The 17,405-nt window shown below is 40.3% G+C and overlaps 1 protein-coding gene across 1 annotated transcript in view; it reads right to left on the reverse strand.

Annotated features, from left to right (window-relative positions):
- cntnap1 (contactin associated protein 1) overlaps window positions 1-17,405 on the reverse strand; it is a 37,414-nt gene that overhangs the window by 13,981 nt on the left and 6,028 nt on the right. Inside the window, exons 2-20 of the mRNA XM_026916962.3 lie at window positions 13,397-13,498; window positions 13,090-13,283; window positions 11,849-12,002; window positions 11,419-11,622; window positions 11,139-11,323; window positions 10,350-10,502; window positions 9,923-10,184; window positions 8,764-8,913; window positions 8,515-8,686; window positions 5,774-5,880; window positions 5,563-5,685; window positions 3,761-3,964; window positions 3,288-3,444; window positions 2,921-3,048; window positions 1,774-1,947; window positions 1,401-1,619; window positions 796-1,035; window positions 431-673; window positions 131-258 (exon numbers count right to left, since the gene is read on the reverse strand). Of these exons, the coding sequence (XP_026772763.3) occupies window positions 131-258; window positions 431-673; window positions 796-1,035; window positions 1,401-1,619; window positions 1,774-1,947; window positions 2,921-3,048; window positions 3,288-3,444; window positions 3,761-3,964; window positions 5,563-5,685; window positions 5,774-5,880; window positions 8,515-8,686; window positions 8,764-8,913; window positions 9,923-10,184; window positions 10,350-10,502; window positions 11,139-11,323; window positions 11,419-11,622; window positions 11,849-12,002; window positions 13,090-13,283; window positions 13,397-13,498 (3,299 nt within the window). The remainder of the gene's footprint in view (window positions 1-130; window positions 259-430; window positions 674-795; window positions 1,036-1,400; window positions 1,620-1,773; window positions 1,948-2,920; window positions 3,049-3,287; window positions 3,445-3,760; window positions 3,965-5,562; window positions 5,686-5,773; window positions 5,881-8,514; window positions 8,687-8,763; window positions 8,914-9,922; window positions 10,185-10,349; window positions 10,503-11,138; window positions 11,324-11,418; window positions 11,623-11,848; window positions 12,003-13,089; window positions 13,284-13,396; window positions 13,499-17,405) is intronic.

Consider the following 17,405-nt stretch of genomic DNA (forward strand, 5'->3'; position numbering starts at 1 on the left):
TAAAGACACCTACACTTTAGTGTACACAGATGTGCGGGAGCACTACAGCACTACAGCACTACAGCTTCACTTTTTCATTTTCTATAAACTGCTGCACATTAGAAATGTTTGCGATGCATATAAATCATACCTGGGTCCATACGGTGTAGTTGTGCCTGGTGATGTTGACAAAGTGAGGGAAGCCGTCAGCCAGGTTCCTGGTGGTCAGCTGAAATTTATGCGTTAATAATCCCAGACGATACCTCAAGGAGAGGGTACCTGGACAGGAAGTGACATCATCAGCAGCTTTAATGTAATATCTGTCCTGATGATTGGTTACTGGATCATAAAGAGCTCGTGGGTGTGTGTGTGTTTAGGCATGAATTTATCCTGTACTTTCATATTTTACTATTTTGGGCATTTCAGCAAATGTGTGTGTGAGTGTGTGTACCATCTTTCTTGAGCAGCACAGCGATGTAGTCTTTGTGGAAGGAGCTGATGTACAGCAGGACAGCCGGAGTCTGCTGGGTGCTGAAGCTGAACTCGATGTCATCGGTGGTGGTGTTGTAGCCCAGTGTGAAGTTGTGCCAGTGCGGTTCGATCCAGAAGTTAGCCCACCAGGCGTCCTCTGAAATGGGCTCTTTACGGATGTCGTACCGCAGCCAAGCACCAACGTCAAAGAACGCTCCTATATCTGAGAGCAGACAAGAGTGTAGTGATGGACCAGAATTACAATTGCACAATTGAGTTGGTTCTTAGGGTCAAGCTATTAAACAGGACCTCCATAATGACAAGCAGAGCAAAAGAAGTACTCACCTAAATGGCAGTAATAACCGTCGAAGGCCGTGTTGTTGCAGTCGCAGGTGTACGAGGCGTAGCCATCGATGCACTGCCCTCCGTTCCTGCAGGGGATGGAGGCGTTAAGACAAGCTCCTGTGCAGTTCCTCCGGATCCCAGTACGCTCGTCTACCTTCCCCTCCAGATCCACAGGGACGCCGTTCATTCGCAGGCCACGCAGGCAACCCAAGAATGGCCTTAGAGTGTGATTTGCAGCACCTGCACACACGGCGCAAAGGAAAAGAAGTCTTCAGAGACTAAAACCATTTGAAATAATCTGACCACCTCACAGCGTTGGGAGCGACATAAAAGCAATGCAGTGGAGGTTTTGCTTTTCAGTGTGGTACATTTTCTGCATGTTACTATATTTCATGGGTTTTTTTTTTCACTGGAGTGATTGCAATTCACTCTGGCATGGAATCTCCTCCACAGGCTCCTGCTTGGTTGGAAGGAAAACCTGCAGCCATATACCATTCCTTTGCGGATAAAATTGAACACCCCTACTGTGGGTGAACTGAAGCTTTTCTGAGTGGTACCTTCCACATTTATGTTAACCCAAAAGCCACCCTAACTTGCTTGCGCACCTACGAGCAGGGGTTGAGTGAACTGCATGGTGATGTAGGTTTGGCCGGGGAACTTGTGGATAGCAGGAGGATAGAAGTCCACTTTGAGCCGTGCCATTTTGACATTGATCTCAGCCTCCACGTAGTGCCACTCGTTATCGTTGAGAGGTTTGGTGGTGCGCAGGGTCACGTTCCTAATCCCGTCACCTACCATGAAGATGAACACCACCTCGGTAGTGGCTGAGAAAGAGAGGGAGCGAGAGACAAAGAAAAAGAGCCGTGAATCTGTGCTATGTTTAGTGCTCCTGGTTATGTAAATCCCCACAGACATGCATTTTTATACTGTTATAATTCTTCTTATAATATATTTTATTGCTTTTGTATGAAACCTTACAGTTCAGCTCGATCCTGATGAAGTTGCGCAGATGGTCATCTGAGTTTTCCAGGAAGACCCCGTTGGTGCGGTAGGTCTTGAAGTGGAAGGTGATGTCAGCGCTGATACCAGGTTTAAAGGTGGGGAAGGTCATATAGGTGGGCTTGGTAATGGCTACAGTATTCCAGATACTCCCTATAAGAGCAAGACCCAAACACTAAATACTCTTCAGAAATAATAATAAAGTACGCTTCCTGGACTAATATTTCCTAATGCCTTTCCTTGCATTATTAACAGTACCAATCCTGCCAGGTAAAGATGCCACCAGTGTCTTGAGAGAGTTCCTATCAATTTTAGCTTACTGACTAGGTGCGCAATTTAGTCTTGCAGAGACTGAGTATGCAGTGCCTAGAGTACTGTGCACCCTTTTGTGTTAAAACAAAAGCCATTCTGGACTTATTGTCAATTATTTGGTGGCAACCAATAATGATGGAAAAATGTACAGTACATTATTTCCATTTTCAGTCAAACAACCATGTGGTACTTATTTATAGAGGTCAATATCAAAGTTCAATATTACAAATAAAATATTTACAGATTCATAACTTTTTTCACTGTTGTGTGATTCATGAATAATAGCAATAACGGACAATAATGATGGGAAAACATATTTAAAAGAAAATCATACAAAGGTCACAAAGGTCTTTGCCACCAATAATGAACAATAAGTACTGAATGGCCATTTGATTGAAAACAAATTGCTGCTCTCTAACCTTTGCACAGTCCTGTATATCAGTATTTCATCTGCTGTTCCAAATAAATTTATCCTATTTTTAGTAAACTTGCATGTTGGACCATCCGTTATGACACAATGGCTAATTTCCTATGCTATTACACCCTCTTCCTGCTCTGTAAAGTCCTTCTTATGACCCGTTTTACACAAACTCTCTTGTTTTATGCTACATTCTTCCATGTGTGCCAATATACCATGAAGTGCTGCTATTGGTGGATGCGACTAATTGTATTGTCTACATAGGTAGGTTGTACTGCATATGGCTGGGTATAGCAAGAAACCATTTGAAATGATCTGGCAACCAAATTTTTTGGCATGAAACATCTAACATAATTATACTCTGACTATTTTTAGAGCATGGTGCAGATTACTCACTGTCTCCAGAACAGCGCAGTGGTCCGATGCTGAACTGGGCCTCTGAGCCGGGGCGGTTTGTGTCGCCGATTACAACCTTCCTGACAGGCAGATGGTCCCGGAACATCAGGTAGCCCTTATCTGAATACCTGTTCAACAGAAAAGCCAGCTAATTAGCATGTCTGATGACCCACAAGCCCTTCCGAATACCCTTCTTTTGAGTAATCTCCCTAAATACAATTTAATGCTGTCTAATGGTAGTATAAACACTCTCTTTAGTCTTCTTCATGTATTTTTTTGCTAATTTATGAGGATTCTTCTGTATATTTACACTCACTTTATTCATTCATATATTTATTCATGCCTACTCTTTCTTTCTCTCTCTCACCATTGGCGATAATCAGCATCGCAGTTGCACCAGAACTTGGAGTCGGTGCAGGTTTGATTGATGGCACAGCCGCATTTCCCACTCTCTGAGAAAGACCCGCCCCAGTATTCGTGACTCTCGTTATGCCGACCAATCCAAAAAGTATAAGGCCGTCCATCTAAAACAAGAAACAAGAAGCAGAGCAGTATTAATGGAGCAACATTTGCCCTGCCCTATATGTTAAAATTCATGTCTAATTAGTTTTCTTAATATAATGTCAGCCATTTTCACTAGAATTCACTAGTAACTAGTAACAGCACAAATTAAGGGAAAAGACAATCAGATAGTCAGTGATTAGGCTGTGACTATGTACAATAGGGTGCCAAGAATTCTGGAGGGCAGCAAAACATTGACCAGATTTGTTCCTTGCAACAGTTACATAAATTTAATATTTTTTTAATATCTGCTCCATGGTCATCCAAACAGATACTTACGTGGAGTGTTTAGAAGGCGGGACTTGTAACACGAGAACTCGATCCACTGTTCACAATATAGCGACGTGTTGGCTAAAGCAGTGGCCTCGTCCCACGAGGCGTTCACGTACTGGACGTCCCCTATATAAGGCCGATCCAAGCTAGAGCCGGTCACTTTGGTTCTCTCGAGACGGTTGTGCTCAATAATCGTCCAGGCTTTGTTCACTGACAAACAGGAAACAGACTTAATGAGCCAAGGAATTTATTTCAGAAAGGATCCCTGCTACAGATATTTAATAAAGATAAATGTGCTGGAGCATTTTCATAAAGGCTGTCCGGTGGTAATATCGATAACACTTGTGTGAGCCACACTAACATATAAAATGCAGCATTTTAGAGATAAGAGTTGGAAAAATGACTGTGGGACTTCATTATCGGATTTCTGATTGTGCTCCATTTGATGCTGTGAGCAAACAGACATGTGCTTAGTCTTCTAGCGCTTGATTAGCTCATTACAGAGCCATCCACAGAAAACGGGTTTGCTTAATTGCCCCAGCTCTCTCATCTAGTTAAAAATAACAGCACAAAACACACTTGACATCTGAAATAGGCTGAGTGCATGGACATCTTCAGGACATCTAGCATCACTTAAGCATTAATAAATTACTTATGCAAATGGAATATTAAACTAATTATTATTGAACATTTACTTTAAAAAAAAAAAAAAAAAAAAGTCAAGGGAGACATGTAGAGAAGTGTATAGTAAGGATAGATGATATCCAGAATTGGTATTTGAAGACAAAAAATTCAGATTTGAATATTTGAAAGATCCAGTGGTTCAGTTTAAACCACTTCCTGAACTTTCAATAGTAGGAAAAGGGGTTACTATATGTATTTATGGCATCCTTTTATTCAGTATCATTCAATATCAACTATTAAAGTGATATTATATTTAAGATGTTTAAAATGAACAACAAATATTAATTAGAGTGTTAGACATAGTGTGTACTAGATGCTACAACACTATTATGTTGCACCCCATGTAGTGTGCATATACAGTATAATGAGTTTAAATGAATAAGAATTTGTGTGAATTTTTATGTGGATTAGAAATCTGATCTATATAAAAATGCCACTGATCTGATCCCTGCAGTGAGTGCTCAATGGTCTGCCTCCCCAGATTAATAATGCTCGCTTCTCAATTCTACCCTCATTAGAATTCATCCTCAGTAAGTGCTCTATCCTGGTCAGGGTCATGATGGATCTGGAGCCAATCCCTGAAACACTGAGTGCAATGCTGGAATATGGGCCTGGATGGGACAGCAGGACATCACAAGGCATGTCACACACTCATTCACACCTAGAGTTGTCAGTTTAGATTAATCACTCTATCTACCAGCATGTTTTTGGGAGGTGGGAGAAAACTGGAGAACCCAGAGGAAACCCATGGGGACAATAGGAAAGCATATGAAACTTGGCTCAGGCAGTAACCAGACTGCAGAATCGATCCTTGGACCCTGAAGCTGTGCTGCACACCAAACTCTTGAAGCCAGTGTGACATTGTTCATACTGTATGATTCAGAATCTAGCACTGTCTAGTTGATCTATGTGTCTAGTATTGTGCTCTAGTTATTGTTATGCTACCTACTTCAAGGTTTGTCAGGTTCTAGCAATTACTTCTAGTTCTAATACTTCTAGTTACCTTTCATTTCCTTGCCTTAATTCAGCTTCTCTATCCTTGATGCCTTATTCTAGTGCAAATTTGTAGCCCGAAAATATGAAGCAGTCCTGACAGCATGATGAACAAGAAAACGTGGTCTTACACTTCATCTTGCAGTAGACAGTGAAAGGCTTGAGCGGGCCGCTCAGGTCCGGGTCTATGGTGTAATTGCCTGACCAATACTTTCCATTCAGTCTATAGGCCTCACACGACTCCCTATAGACGGCTGAGAAGAAAAGGACATAGTGAGGACAGAGAAATGGAGTACGAGACCATTTCATTAAAAAGTACAGAGTTGTGAAAGTGGCGCTTACAGTTGTGGCACACTTCCCCTTTGTAGCCTGTGTTGTTGCAAACACACAGGAAGTCATTCCAGGACTGAATACACCTGCCCTCGTGTTCACATGGGTTTGGAGAGCACCTGAAAAACACCAACCCATAGATCAACCACTACAGCCTGGCTGATACAGCAGCAAGCCCAGAACAGCCTGAAAAGTCAATAATTTATTTTCAGAGCTGTGTATCAAGGCTATATTTGCACAAGAAAGCTTCTAAGCGGCATGAAAACTGATATACAGCCTTGCGTAAGTCACGTTTCTCACATGAATGAAGGAAGACAGAGCTTTTCCTCTATTACTATGGGGCACAACAACAATCATTTCTGTTTTATCTTCATTTCCTTTAAGAAAATATCTATTCATCCAGGTGATTAATATAGATATGCTTATTGCTATTTGGACCAATAAATAACACTAGGAGGAAGCATATATTATGGCCCCCTTCGTAGGTATAGGGATATTTTTGAAACCGTATTAATTTTCTCTGCATTGAAAATGGCATTTTTTTGGTCACTGAAAACAAAGCTTTTTGAAAGGTGAGGGAATTTTAAAACTCACTGTTTTCATGTGAGCAGGATAAAAGTCTGTTTTTCAAAACACTAACATCACAGCATCAACCTGCACATTACCCATTGTGGTTTTGCGTGTGTTCTTAATGTGCTAGTTACTTTGTGCTCTGTGAATTTTTTTTTACTTGACAATGTGTTTGCAATTTAATTTCACTTTGTTCTGGAGGTTTGGAGAATGCAAAAAGCAGAATCTCACTCTGTACTGCTCCTGAATTCAAGGTTCTGGCATTTCGCCTCTTCTACCGCTCAATACATGTGCTGTTAATATTGTTCTTAAGGTGTTTGGGATTACAGTTTATGATATACTATCACGACCTTCTGGGATGGGTATATTTTCAAAAATATCCATATATGTAAGGACGGGGCTTCAGAAAAGAGAAAAGAGCCAACAATAGAGCCTCACAAACACATTACGTCACATAAACACTATAATGAATGTCATACTTTTTAGAGAAACAAAGCAGTTAAAAAAAAGTGTAGGATAATTTCAGAAAAAGACGAGCAGACAAGGTAGGTGTGTTTAATAAAGTGGGAGTTCTTGTACACTGTTTAAAACACAAACACACACCACCACTACTACAACGTTGTGCTGAGAATATGCCACTAGTGATGATCATGAATGAGTCAGCTCTATTAGGCATATTTGAATTTTTGTGGTGTTGATGTAGGCAATGCTTTCATTTTTGCAGTGTCATTTAATCAAACTGCTTCCATGGAAACCTCTTTTCAACATCTGCATGAATGGTGAGACGTGTGTGTGTGTGAGTGAGTGTGTGTGTGTGAGAGAGAGAGAGAGAGCAACTCGCAGCTGCGTGAATCAAGCAGCATGACAGGAATGATCTGCTACACTGCATCTTGTTGAAGACGGACTGTATGTAGTCAGTGTATCGTTAAAAATGATTGTCAATATACATAGAAATGAATCTGCTTCATGACACACAGACACAGCAGCACAGTAATATTAATAGCATGCAGGGATGCTTACTGTATGCACATTTATAGTTCCACATTTATTTAACAATGATTACAAACAGATTTGAAATGTAATGTAATGTTGTTACAATTTATGAAACAATTTCAGCCATAGTAAGACAAAGAAGAACAGTCACAAGGTCGAAATATTATTGGAGAAAAAATGGCAATGGGCTGTTTGGATGCCAAAAGAATCGACTCCTCTTGGTGAGCCGAGTCAAATGATCTGACTCACTGAAAAGATTCAGAATTCTCATCACTGAGAGCCATAAAATAAAATGTTCTGATGGACAGGATATTATTCACAGCAACGCATGAGTTAGTCAGTAACTGTATAGCTTATATAGTGCATGAATAGAGTAAGCAGACTTGATATAGTGTATATTTCAGTTAAAAGCAGCAGTCATTGTGAGTGAATTGTGATCTTTATAACAAAATGTTTGGGGTCGTGTCTTTTGCTCGGCTCTGTCATGGCCTCTACACTATTTGTGTTGTCTCAGATTTATTAAAGATGCCCGAGACTGTCATGGTCACACACAGAGAGTGCTAGTGTAGACTAGATTTACTATATAGGTTTTCTGATATGGGTGCCTTCGTGGCTTCTATCTACTGTATGGAAAACACCAAATATAATCTATGCTGAGTGGCAAATAACTACATGATGAATATCTGTTTATAAGATGGCATTTAGTCATGCACACATAATATCAGGAACAGACTCTGAGCTCTCTGAGTGGTGTTTAAACAGGATATAAATGTGTTTTGTGGTGCCCTTAAGCTGTCGCTCTTGAGTGATGGATGTTATTACCTTCATTATTATTGCTCTCTAAAGTGAACAGCAGCTGCTCCAGCAGCTTTAGGAAACACATACTTGAACATTCAGTGTTTATATATATATATAAAAAAAAAAATCACACTCATTGTCACAAAGACTATTGCTCCTAGTCTAAGTGTATATATGTTTTATATTAAATATTTATCTACATTTTGTTTTTGCACACCAAAAAATCCTGAAAATACTGGCAATAAACATATGTCAGGTGTCATCTTTCACTGATTTGAAAAAAAGCAGCTAAATTTTTTTAAATTATTTGCCTTACTTTCACTGGCACATAACTTGGGATGCATAACCAAACCTCTCACGTCAACTCAACCAGGAATGGACTGCACACACACCTGTCAGTGATACCACATGTCCCCAGCAGTAGTTCTGTGTATCGGCCCCATTTCCTCTGCAGCATCACGTCGATGTCCACAGGCTCGTCATCAATAAAGATCTGCTGCATGCAGCCGTGGAAGCGCGCCAGCTTGGTCACACAGCGTGCCGTATTGTTGGTCTTAGGACAGCCTGAGCCAAAAACAAAACTAAATCATACCCATGCTCTGTTAGCTGACTGAAAAAAATATATTACTGTCATTACTCACCTCCAAAGAAGTAGGTGTTTCCAGTGCGAACCATGAATGGGTTGGTGATCTTCAATGGAGAGCTCTCGTCCTCGTCAATCGTGACTGAGAGCAAGTTGTCTCTGGCGGCCAGATCCACCGTGTGCCAGAAACCATCATTTAAACGATATCCTAGGAGCAAGCCACACAAAATGAGACATTAGAGTGATTCTATATTAACCAACAGGCTGCTGTTTAAAGATGAGGTCAGATTTTGTGTTTATGTAACTTCAATTTATAGAAGTCCAATGTTGATTCGAGTGTCATGCTCCAGACACCATGTAAAAGTAAATGCTCCGATTACATAGATATACACTATATGGCCAAAAGTATGTAGACCTGACCTGACCATCATACCCATACGTCTTGTTGAATATCCCATTCCAAAATCATGGGCATTACTACGGACTTGAACCCATCCCCCACAAGCGACAGTTTGGAAAAAGCCCACATATTGGTATGATGGTCAGGTGTGAAAAAACTATTAGCCATATAGTGTACGAGGTCTTGCGTAGTTTAGATTTTACTAGATTTTACCTCTTTTTTTCCCATCAACTGAGATTTTTCCTAAAATTGGACTGTTGTAATACATTGCTAGCTGGCTGCCCTGCTGTCTACACCTTAACAGGAAAAGAATGTCAAAGTACATTATGCCAGTTTTATTCTATTAACGGTGTCTGGCAAGTTCCTCATAGACTAAAATGTCCTGCTTTAAAGCCCTAAATGGTTTAGCTCTGATATACAGTATATCCTGAGGCAGTATACCCCATCCTGAGCAGACCTGCTGTTAATCTTGAGGATCACTCACAGCTCAGCCAGAGAAAAAAAAAACTTTTTCTTACATTGCTCCTAAATTCTGGAATAAGTTTCTAGAGAACATTAGAAATGCAACCTGTAGGTGTATTTTCAAGTCTTTTCTCTTAGAACATAAAGGCCCAAACTCACAGATCCAGAAATCCCCAATAATTATAAAGAATGTAACCTACAACAGTTTACACACTGACAAATCAACCAGCATGATATGTCTCACGAGGTTTCCAGAGTCTTTCTAGACTTTCCAGAAACCCTCTGAATTATTACAATTAATTGGAGAATGGTGCCTTGAATGTTAGGTGGATCAGCAGTCAGATGTGAGTGTTACCTGCAGCAAAGCGGAGTCTCTTGTTCCCTGGCTGTGTGAGCGTGATGTTGACTTGACCCTCACTCAATCCAAGCTCCAGAGAGCCCAAATCATCAGCAAATCTGGTGAACATCAACAATCCTGTGTAGTCCCAAGAACGGAACTTGAACTTCACTGCCAGTCGGTTCTTTCGAAAGAACCCAGGCACCTGGAGGTAGTTGTTGGGCCCTGCAAAGGTCATGGGTCTCCAAAGGAGGTCACGGCATGTGTAGTGCATCTTTTTCTATGATGTGATGAAATGAAGAAAGGGTTTGAGACACACAATGTTCAAAAATTCTCATTAGTCTTTATGTCTGTATAGAATGACAATTCACCAGTATAAGCATCCAGCTAATACAGTATATCATTAATGACCTTGAGGTAACTACTGATTGGTATAGAATAGTACCTTTTTGGGAGCGAACCGTACATCAGGATCTTTGTATTGGGTCTTGTAAATGATGTTGATTCCATTGATGAAGACGTTCTCCAAGCAGCCCCGGAAGTTGACCTTACCTGGGAGGTGAGGTGAGTCTTTCTCAATCACACCACCTACATATATCTGTATACAAAATGGAAAATAAATGAGCTTAGCTAAAGTTCCAGTGATACTTATTTTAACAAAACTTCCCAGGTGTCTCCTGAAATTTTCACCCCACACCACCTGAGGGCCCCATCATCAGAATACTAGACCACTTCTGGTTCATCTGAATTCTCACCTGAATTCTCTAATTTATTACTCATTTACTCCCAGTTTTCATGAGCTCATTGTGAAGTCTTGCCTTCTTTCTGAATGTATTTCTAAACCTTTATATCTCATGTTTGGTTTTTCTGGTTTCTGATACCATACTTCTGGTTTGTCTTTGTCTTTGTCTTTGTCTTCTGACTGTTCATTTTGGGTTTAACCTTTTTGCCAGCCTTTAAGACTGTGGTTGTGTCCTACGTTTATTCCAAATGAAATTCACAGGTGTACCATACCTTAACCTTGCAACTTCTCAAACGTCTCCCACCAATTTTTCCAAACAAAACTATAATCTTGATTAAATTAAAATTACTATTTGCTCTTTGTCATGGGACAGGAATTAACTCCTTTGGCTGTAAAGTGTATTGCTCCAGCAGAAAAGCTCAGCTGAGTGAAAATGGACCAAATACATTATATTCCTTTAGCCATTTGATTTGTCATGCCTGGTGAACTCACCTGGTTGTCCAGATCCAGATAGTTAAACTCGCCATTGAGGAGGACTCTCTCTGTCTGGCTGTCTAACGTGAAGTTGAGGTCTCGGCCATAACGTTTGATGGTGACATAGTGCCAATGCTGTGTGTCTAGTACATTTCCCAGCCTCACTGTGGTCATTCCATCCATGTTATGCACTGTACTGCTTCCTGTAGAATCAAACAGTAAAATCATCATCAACACAACGGATTTCTTTTCCTCAAAACCCATAACCATAAACCTGTAGCCCTTGATCTTTCTTTACCCAGGGATATATGCAGGTAGAGTCGTCCAGTCTTCAGCTCTAGCAAGACCGAATCTCCCTGGATGCCCTCACTGTACAGCAGCACGCCATCTTTCTCAAGCGTCTTAAAGTTCAAAGCGTAGTGGTCCTGCAAGGTTCTTAGTCTCCCACCGGGTAATGAGTAGGCCACCATGTCGTCCCCCTCAAAATGCATCACGTATGAGTCTAGAGGCCAGGGAGTCAGAGGTTGAAGGTGAGAAAGGCAATCAGATAAGCTAAGAAAGTGTAAAATATGGAAATGTTGTGTGTTTTTTATGCTTTGATGATAGAAACTACCATGTTAAGTGGCTTTCCCAAAAAAAATGCAATTACCAGAATTGAAATCAAATGCATCTAAATCTACATTTGAATCACTGAACGCCATCTTATATACAAATGTAGCCCTCTTTACCATAGGGACAGCCATAGACCTCGAGCCGTACACCAATTTTTCCACCGTTTTCTGTGTTCCAGCCCATAGGCAGGAGGCGCAGGTGTTTAGCAGTAAAGGCATAGTGAAAGACATTCCTCTTCACCTGGTAGTAGTTCCAGTTTCCAGGCAATGTCTGAGAGAGAGGAAGGAAGACCACTTTTATCTATATAACAAACATATAAGTTTACAACAAATCTATCATATCTGAACAATGCAGTGATTTGTGTTTGATTTACTTGTACTCCATTAAAACCCAACTCTAAAAAGACTAAGAATGGTATGTCTGCAGAGCAGAGCAGGGTCCAAATGGGCTGGATATTAACCCTTACCCTAATCCCAACCCTAATCCTTTTAACGGCCTTTCTGTTTGAAACAAACCCTCTTCTGCCTACTGGCAATTTAATGCCCACTCATGTAGAGGTCTCCAGTAGGAATACCAGGATACAGTTGATACACTATATGGCCAAAGGTTTATGGACACCTGACCATCACACTCATATGTGTTTTTTGAACATCCCATTCCAGGTTTAGTTCCCCTTTGCAGTTATAATAACCTCCCCTCTCCTGGGAAGGCTTTCCACTAGATTCTGGAGTATGGCTGTGGGGATTTGTGCTCATTCAGCCACAAGAACATTAGTGAGGTCAAGCACTGATGTTGGGCGATGAGGCCTGGTGCGCAGTTAGTGTTCTGTGCAGGTCACTCAAGCTCTTCCACACCAACTTTGGCAAACCATGTCTTCATGGAGCTCGCTTTGTGCACAGGGGCACTGTCATGCCGGAACATGTTTGGGCCTCTTAGTTTCAGTGAAGGGAAACTGTAATGCTTTGGTGTCAAATTACAGTGCAAACTAGTTGTGGAATGTCACGATTATAATCTTCAGCATGATGGAGAAAGATCATGATCTTGACCTTGGGCCTCATTTATAAGGATCTTCCTAAAAGAATTCTAAATGTGGACATTCAGTTGTTTCCTAAAACTTCCATGAATGATTTATAAAACTTCCACAAAGGCACACAATAAATTTTGTGTATTGTCAGACCCTGAGGTCTTCAATCTTAAGTGAGAGCGAATGACTACAAGCTCCTATTTGGTTGGAAGGAACCCTCCAGGCACACTGTACTTTTGAGGACCATGAAAGATGACAAAAGGTCATAACATCAAGGCTTCAACTCTGTTACATCCCAAAAACCCATTAAACCTTAACACATGCTGACTTTACCATGTTGCCACCTTTCATGACATAAGGAGTCCATGCATCAAAACGGTCTCCATAGAGGAGTGTGTACTTCGTCACCCAGTCGTAGGAGTTGAAGGTACCCTGTGTGGCAATTGCGACGATGCGATACTTTCTACCAAGATTGATCTGCAGCCACGGCTGTGTGTCTCCGGGGGCCGGAGACCAGCCACTGCTCCCTACACACACATAAAGGTTATATTTATCCTGCCATTTTTATTTTAGCCTTACACATATTATTGGCAAGATGTGCAGGCACTTAATGTAATTAGCCTCTGATCTGGCAACTTACCATGAAGTTTGGCAAAATGAGCAGAGTAGAGAAAATTGTATCTGGAGGAGGCCCAGAAAGAGGAGGCATAGAGTGGTGAGATAATTGGATCTAAACATGGTCCTGAGAGAGAGAGAGAGAGAGAGAGAGAGAGAGAGAATCATTGATAATTGCAACAGATTGAGACATTAGCATGACATTAGACTTTCTGGGTTCTCCATTTCATAAAAAACTTGATAACATCAGATTGACATTATTCAGGGAATAAAGAACCAATTTCAAACTGTATTAACTCAAAAATGTCCACTGGTTACAGGGTAGATAATGTGTTAAACAGAAATTGATAAATAGCCATCATTATTGTGTAGAGATGAAGACATGGATGAGCATACTGGACATGATTAAATTAAAAAGATTAATTAAACAGGAACTGATTGGATAACTATGTGAATAGATGGAGGGATGCCTAGCTGGATGGATGAATGGTAAGTTATGGGATGGAATGAATAATGGATATATAGATAGAAACTAAATAGACAAATGGACAGATGGGTAAGAAGGTATATGTAGATGAACAGGTGGATAGATGAATAAATGAGGATGGATGAATAAACCAATGGATGGACAGAGAGGAAACAAGTAATCAAGTGTATGAGACACGTGGTAATGGATGGATGGGTGGATGGATGGATGGATGGATTGATGGATAAAAATGAAATAGACAAATGGATGGAGGGGTAAACAGTGATATGTAGACATACTTAGATGGACAGGTAGATAAATGAGGATGGATGGTTAGTTGGATGGATTTATGAATGGATTGATGAATAGATAGATGAATAGAGACTAAAATGACAAATGGACAGATGAGGTAATAGATATACTGTATGTAGACATAGATGGACAGGTAGATAAATGAGGATGGATGGATGGATGGATGTGTGAGTGGCTAGATGGATAGACCAATACATGAACAGAAAGGAAACAGGTTTTGAAATGGATGAGACACCTGGTAATGGATGGATGGCTATTTGAACAGAGAAAGAAAAAATAGTCAACTGGATAATTGATGGATGGATGGATGGATGGATATGTACTGTAAATGGGTAGGTGGACAGATAAAATTGGCAGATGTATAAATGCATGAATAGATGGATAGACAAGAGATAGATGGATACATAAGTAGATGGATGAGTGAGATGGATGACTTGTCATTGGTTTGTTACCCAGTTGTGTTCACCTGTTCTGTGTTAGTCCTTGATTAGCTTGTATATGTATGCTCTGTTGTGTCAACCTATAGTGGTGAAGTATCATCATACTTTCATTAAGTACACTATCATTAAGTTCCAGCCTTGTTTCCACATTTTCCACATACTTTTTCCTGTTTTTTAGGTTTACCTTTGTTTCGGTATCTTTGTTTGACATGTCTGGATTCACCCAAATAAAGCACATACAGAGTTAACACACTTGTGTCTTGCCACACCCTCTACTCAGTGCACATTATGGATGGATGTATCACTGAGTGTGTTTGGCAAATGCAATTTTGAGACACTGCTTCTGATACACCATGGCAGGACAAGACAAAAAATATCCATATCATTGTCTATATATGATTTCCAAACTGTAGTCTTGCTCATTATTTAAGTATGAGGATTAATTTTTGTGTCACTGGAATTAGATTGTCTTGCACAAAAGGCTGTAGGACATTTTAGGATATTAGAGTATGTGGTGTTGAAGTTGCCTTAGCTACACTGCTCTCTAATGCTGACTGAATGCTAATGTCCTTTCTTTTACTGGACAGTAATGGAGGAAGATCAATCCAGACACAAGGTGACACTCCCTTCTTAGTATTAAATCTGTGTGTGATGAAACGTTGCTATTACCACAAGTAAACGGCCTACTTTTTGTCATAACATGGGCTGAAATGAATCTAACCTCTGCCAGAAATCATTCCTCACCTCTCACAGGAATGCTTGTAGATCTATCTAAGGCAGTCAAATTCCCATTCTCATTTCAACCCATTTTCATCCATCTGTATTAAGCACAATAATGTTAACGCCCAAAATCGGCCCTTGTCTGTATTACACTACAGGAGTATGTGTGTGCAGTAAGTCAGGACTGTCTACCTTGCTTTTTCTGTAGCATAGCATCACTTCCTCACTTATAAACTTATAAATCCCCGTTTCAATTTGAAGCAGCCACAATTCAGCCTAATCTTAACAGAAGAGCCTGATAAACTCCATCGCTCCACAGCACTCGTTTATTACTGTATGAATAAACAGCATCTCATCACCATTTAGTAGCCCTTACTCTCAATATGGCAGATAATTTAAATAAATAGATAAAGAGAGACCAATTGGCTGAAGAAGACAGAGGAATGGATTAAATGAATAGATAAATGGTGGAAGGCTTAAGGTGGATGGATGGATGGATGGATGGATGAATGGAGAGGGATCAGATAGAAAAATTGGCTGACAGATGGAGATATGGATGGGTAGATTGGTTCTGGGTGAGAAGATGGATAAGATGGATGGAAACAACACATGGATAAGATTAATTGATGAATGGAAGGACAGACCAAGTGTAAATAAAGAGGGAATAAGTAGTCAATGTAATAAATGATGGCTGGATAGATGGATAGCAAAGGAATTGTTAGAAAAAATGATGGCTGACTAGACAGGTGGATGTGTGCTAGATGGTGCGACCCATTGATAAGTAGATATATGGCTGGATGCATGGATAGAAAGGGAACAGATAGATAGACAAATGGATAGACAGATGAATAGATGGAGAAGTGAAGTGGCTAAATGTGGATGGATAAATGGATGCAAGTTTGGTAAATGAAATGGTAGAAAAAGGGATGGGTGAAATTTGGTGGTTCACTAGTAGAGACTTGTTTATGTGACTGCACTGATGGATGGGTTGTGGATGAGTGGCTGGAGAGATGGATGGAACCAATCTATAGATAAACTGATTGACTGGTGGACAAAAAAAGGGAATATGTAGTCAACTAAAAGAATGAGGGATAAATGTTTGGATGAATGAACAGATGGATGGATGGATGGATGGATGGATAGATACTTATGGATGGATGGATGGATGGATGGATGGATAAACGTCCACTCTCTGTACATGAAATAGCTACACCTAATATCAGTTCATTTCAGTGTCATTTTAATGGTATAACAATGACAGAGGCCTGAGTGTCTAGTGTTTGACCTTCAGCAGCAGTACAAGAGGACGGCAGTGTGTGTGAGTGTGTGTGTGTGTGTGTGTGTGTGTGTGTGTGTGGCTTTGCCACTGAAGCACAGCTGGTCCACAGTAACCAATTCTTCACGCTGTTGATTCCCTGTTGTATTAAAGGGAATCGATTATATACGGCGAGTGTGTCCATAGAATCATCTCCATATCATTAATTAAACCTGAAAAATGGAATAACTCCTGAGACCTCTCTAATTCTGTGAATATTAATATGAAATCTTTTATCCTAAGTAGCTTACAAATAAGGCAGAATCACTTCTCACATCTTTCTCAAGGGCCCAACTGGCTCTTTGGGAGTCCATGGATTTTAATTTACAACCTTTCAGTGACTCGCTAGTTCCAACCAGACTGTCCTGAAGTATCTCTGAAATCAGACCAAGTGGGTCCCACATCATTTTTTGTATAATACTATTTATACCACAGTGCGGCTGAATTCTTAGTTCTGATTGGTCAAAATGTGATAAGTACTTTTCTATAACAGCAGATCTGACAGTATTTCCAGCTGCAAGACTAATCACAGGTTTATGTTATATTAATGTGCTCATTCTAAGACATTATCGTTTCTATAGTAACAACTTACACAATGGATTAAAAAAATGTGCAATTGTTGATACAGTGATGTTTTTTCTATGATGTTTAACATTTATGGAAAGAGTCTCCCATTTCATCTCTTTGTAGTTCTTTGGAAGGATGGATTGATGGATGAGTGGATGGATGGATGGATGGACTTATGGATGTCTTTATGGATGGATGGATGGATGGAGACTAT

The sequence above is a fragment of the Pangasianodon hypophthalmus genome, chromosome 13, assembly GCF_027358585.1.
Source record: "Pangasianodon hypophthalmus isolate fPanHyp1 chromosome 13, fPanHyp1.pri, whole genome shotgun sequence".
NCBI classification, from domain to species: Eukaryota; Metazoa; Chordata; class Actinopteri; order Siluriformes; family Pangasiidae; genus Pangasianodon; species Pangasianodon hypophthalmus.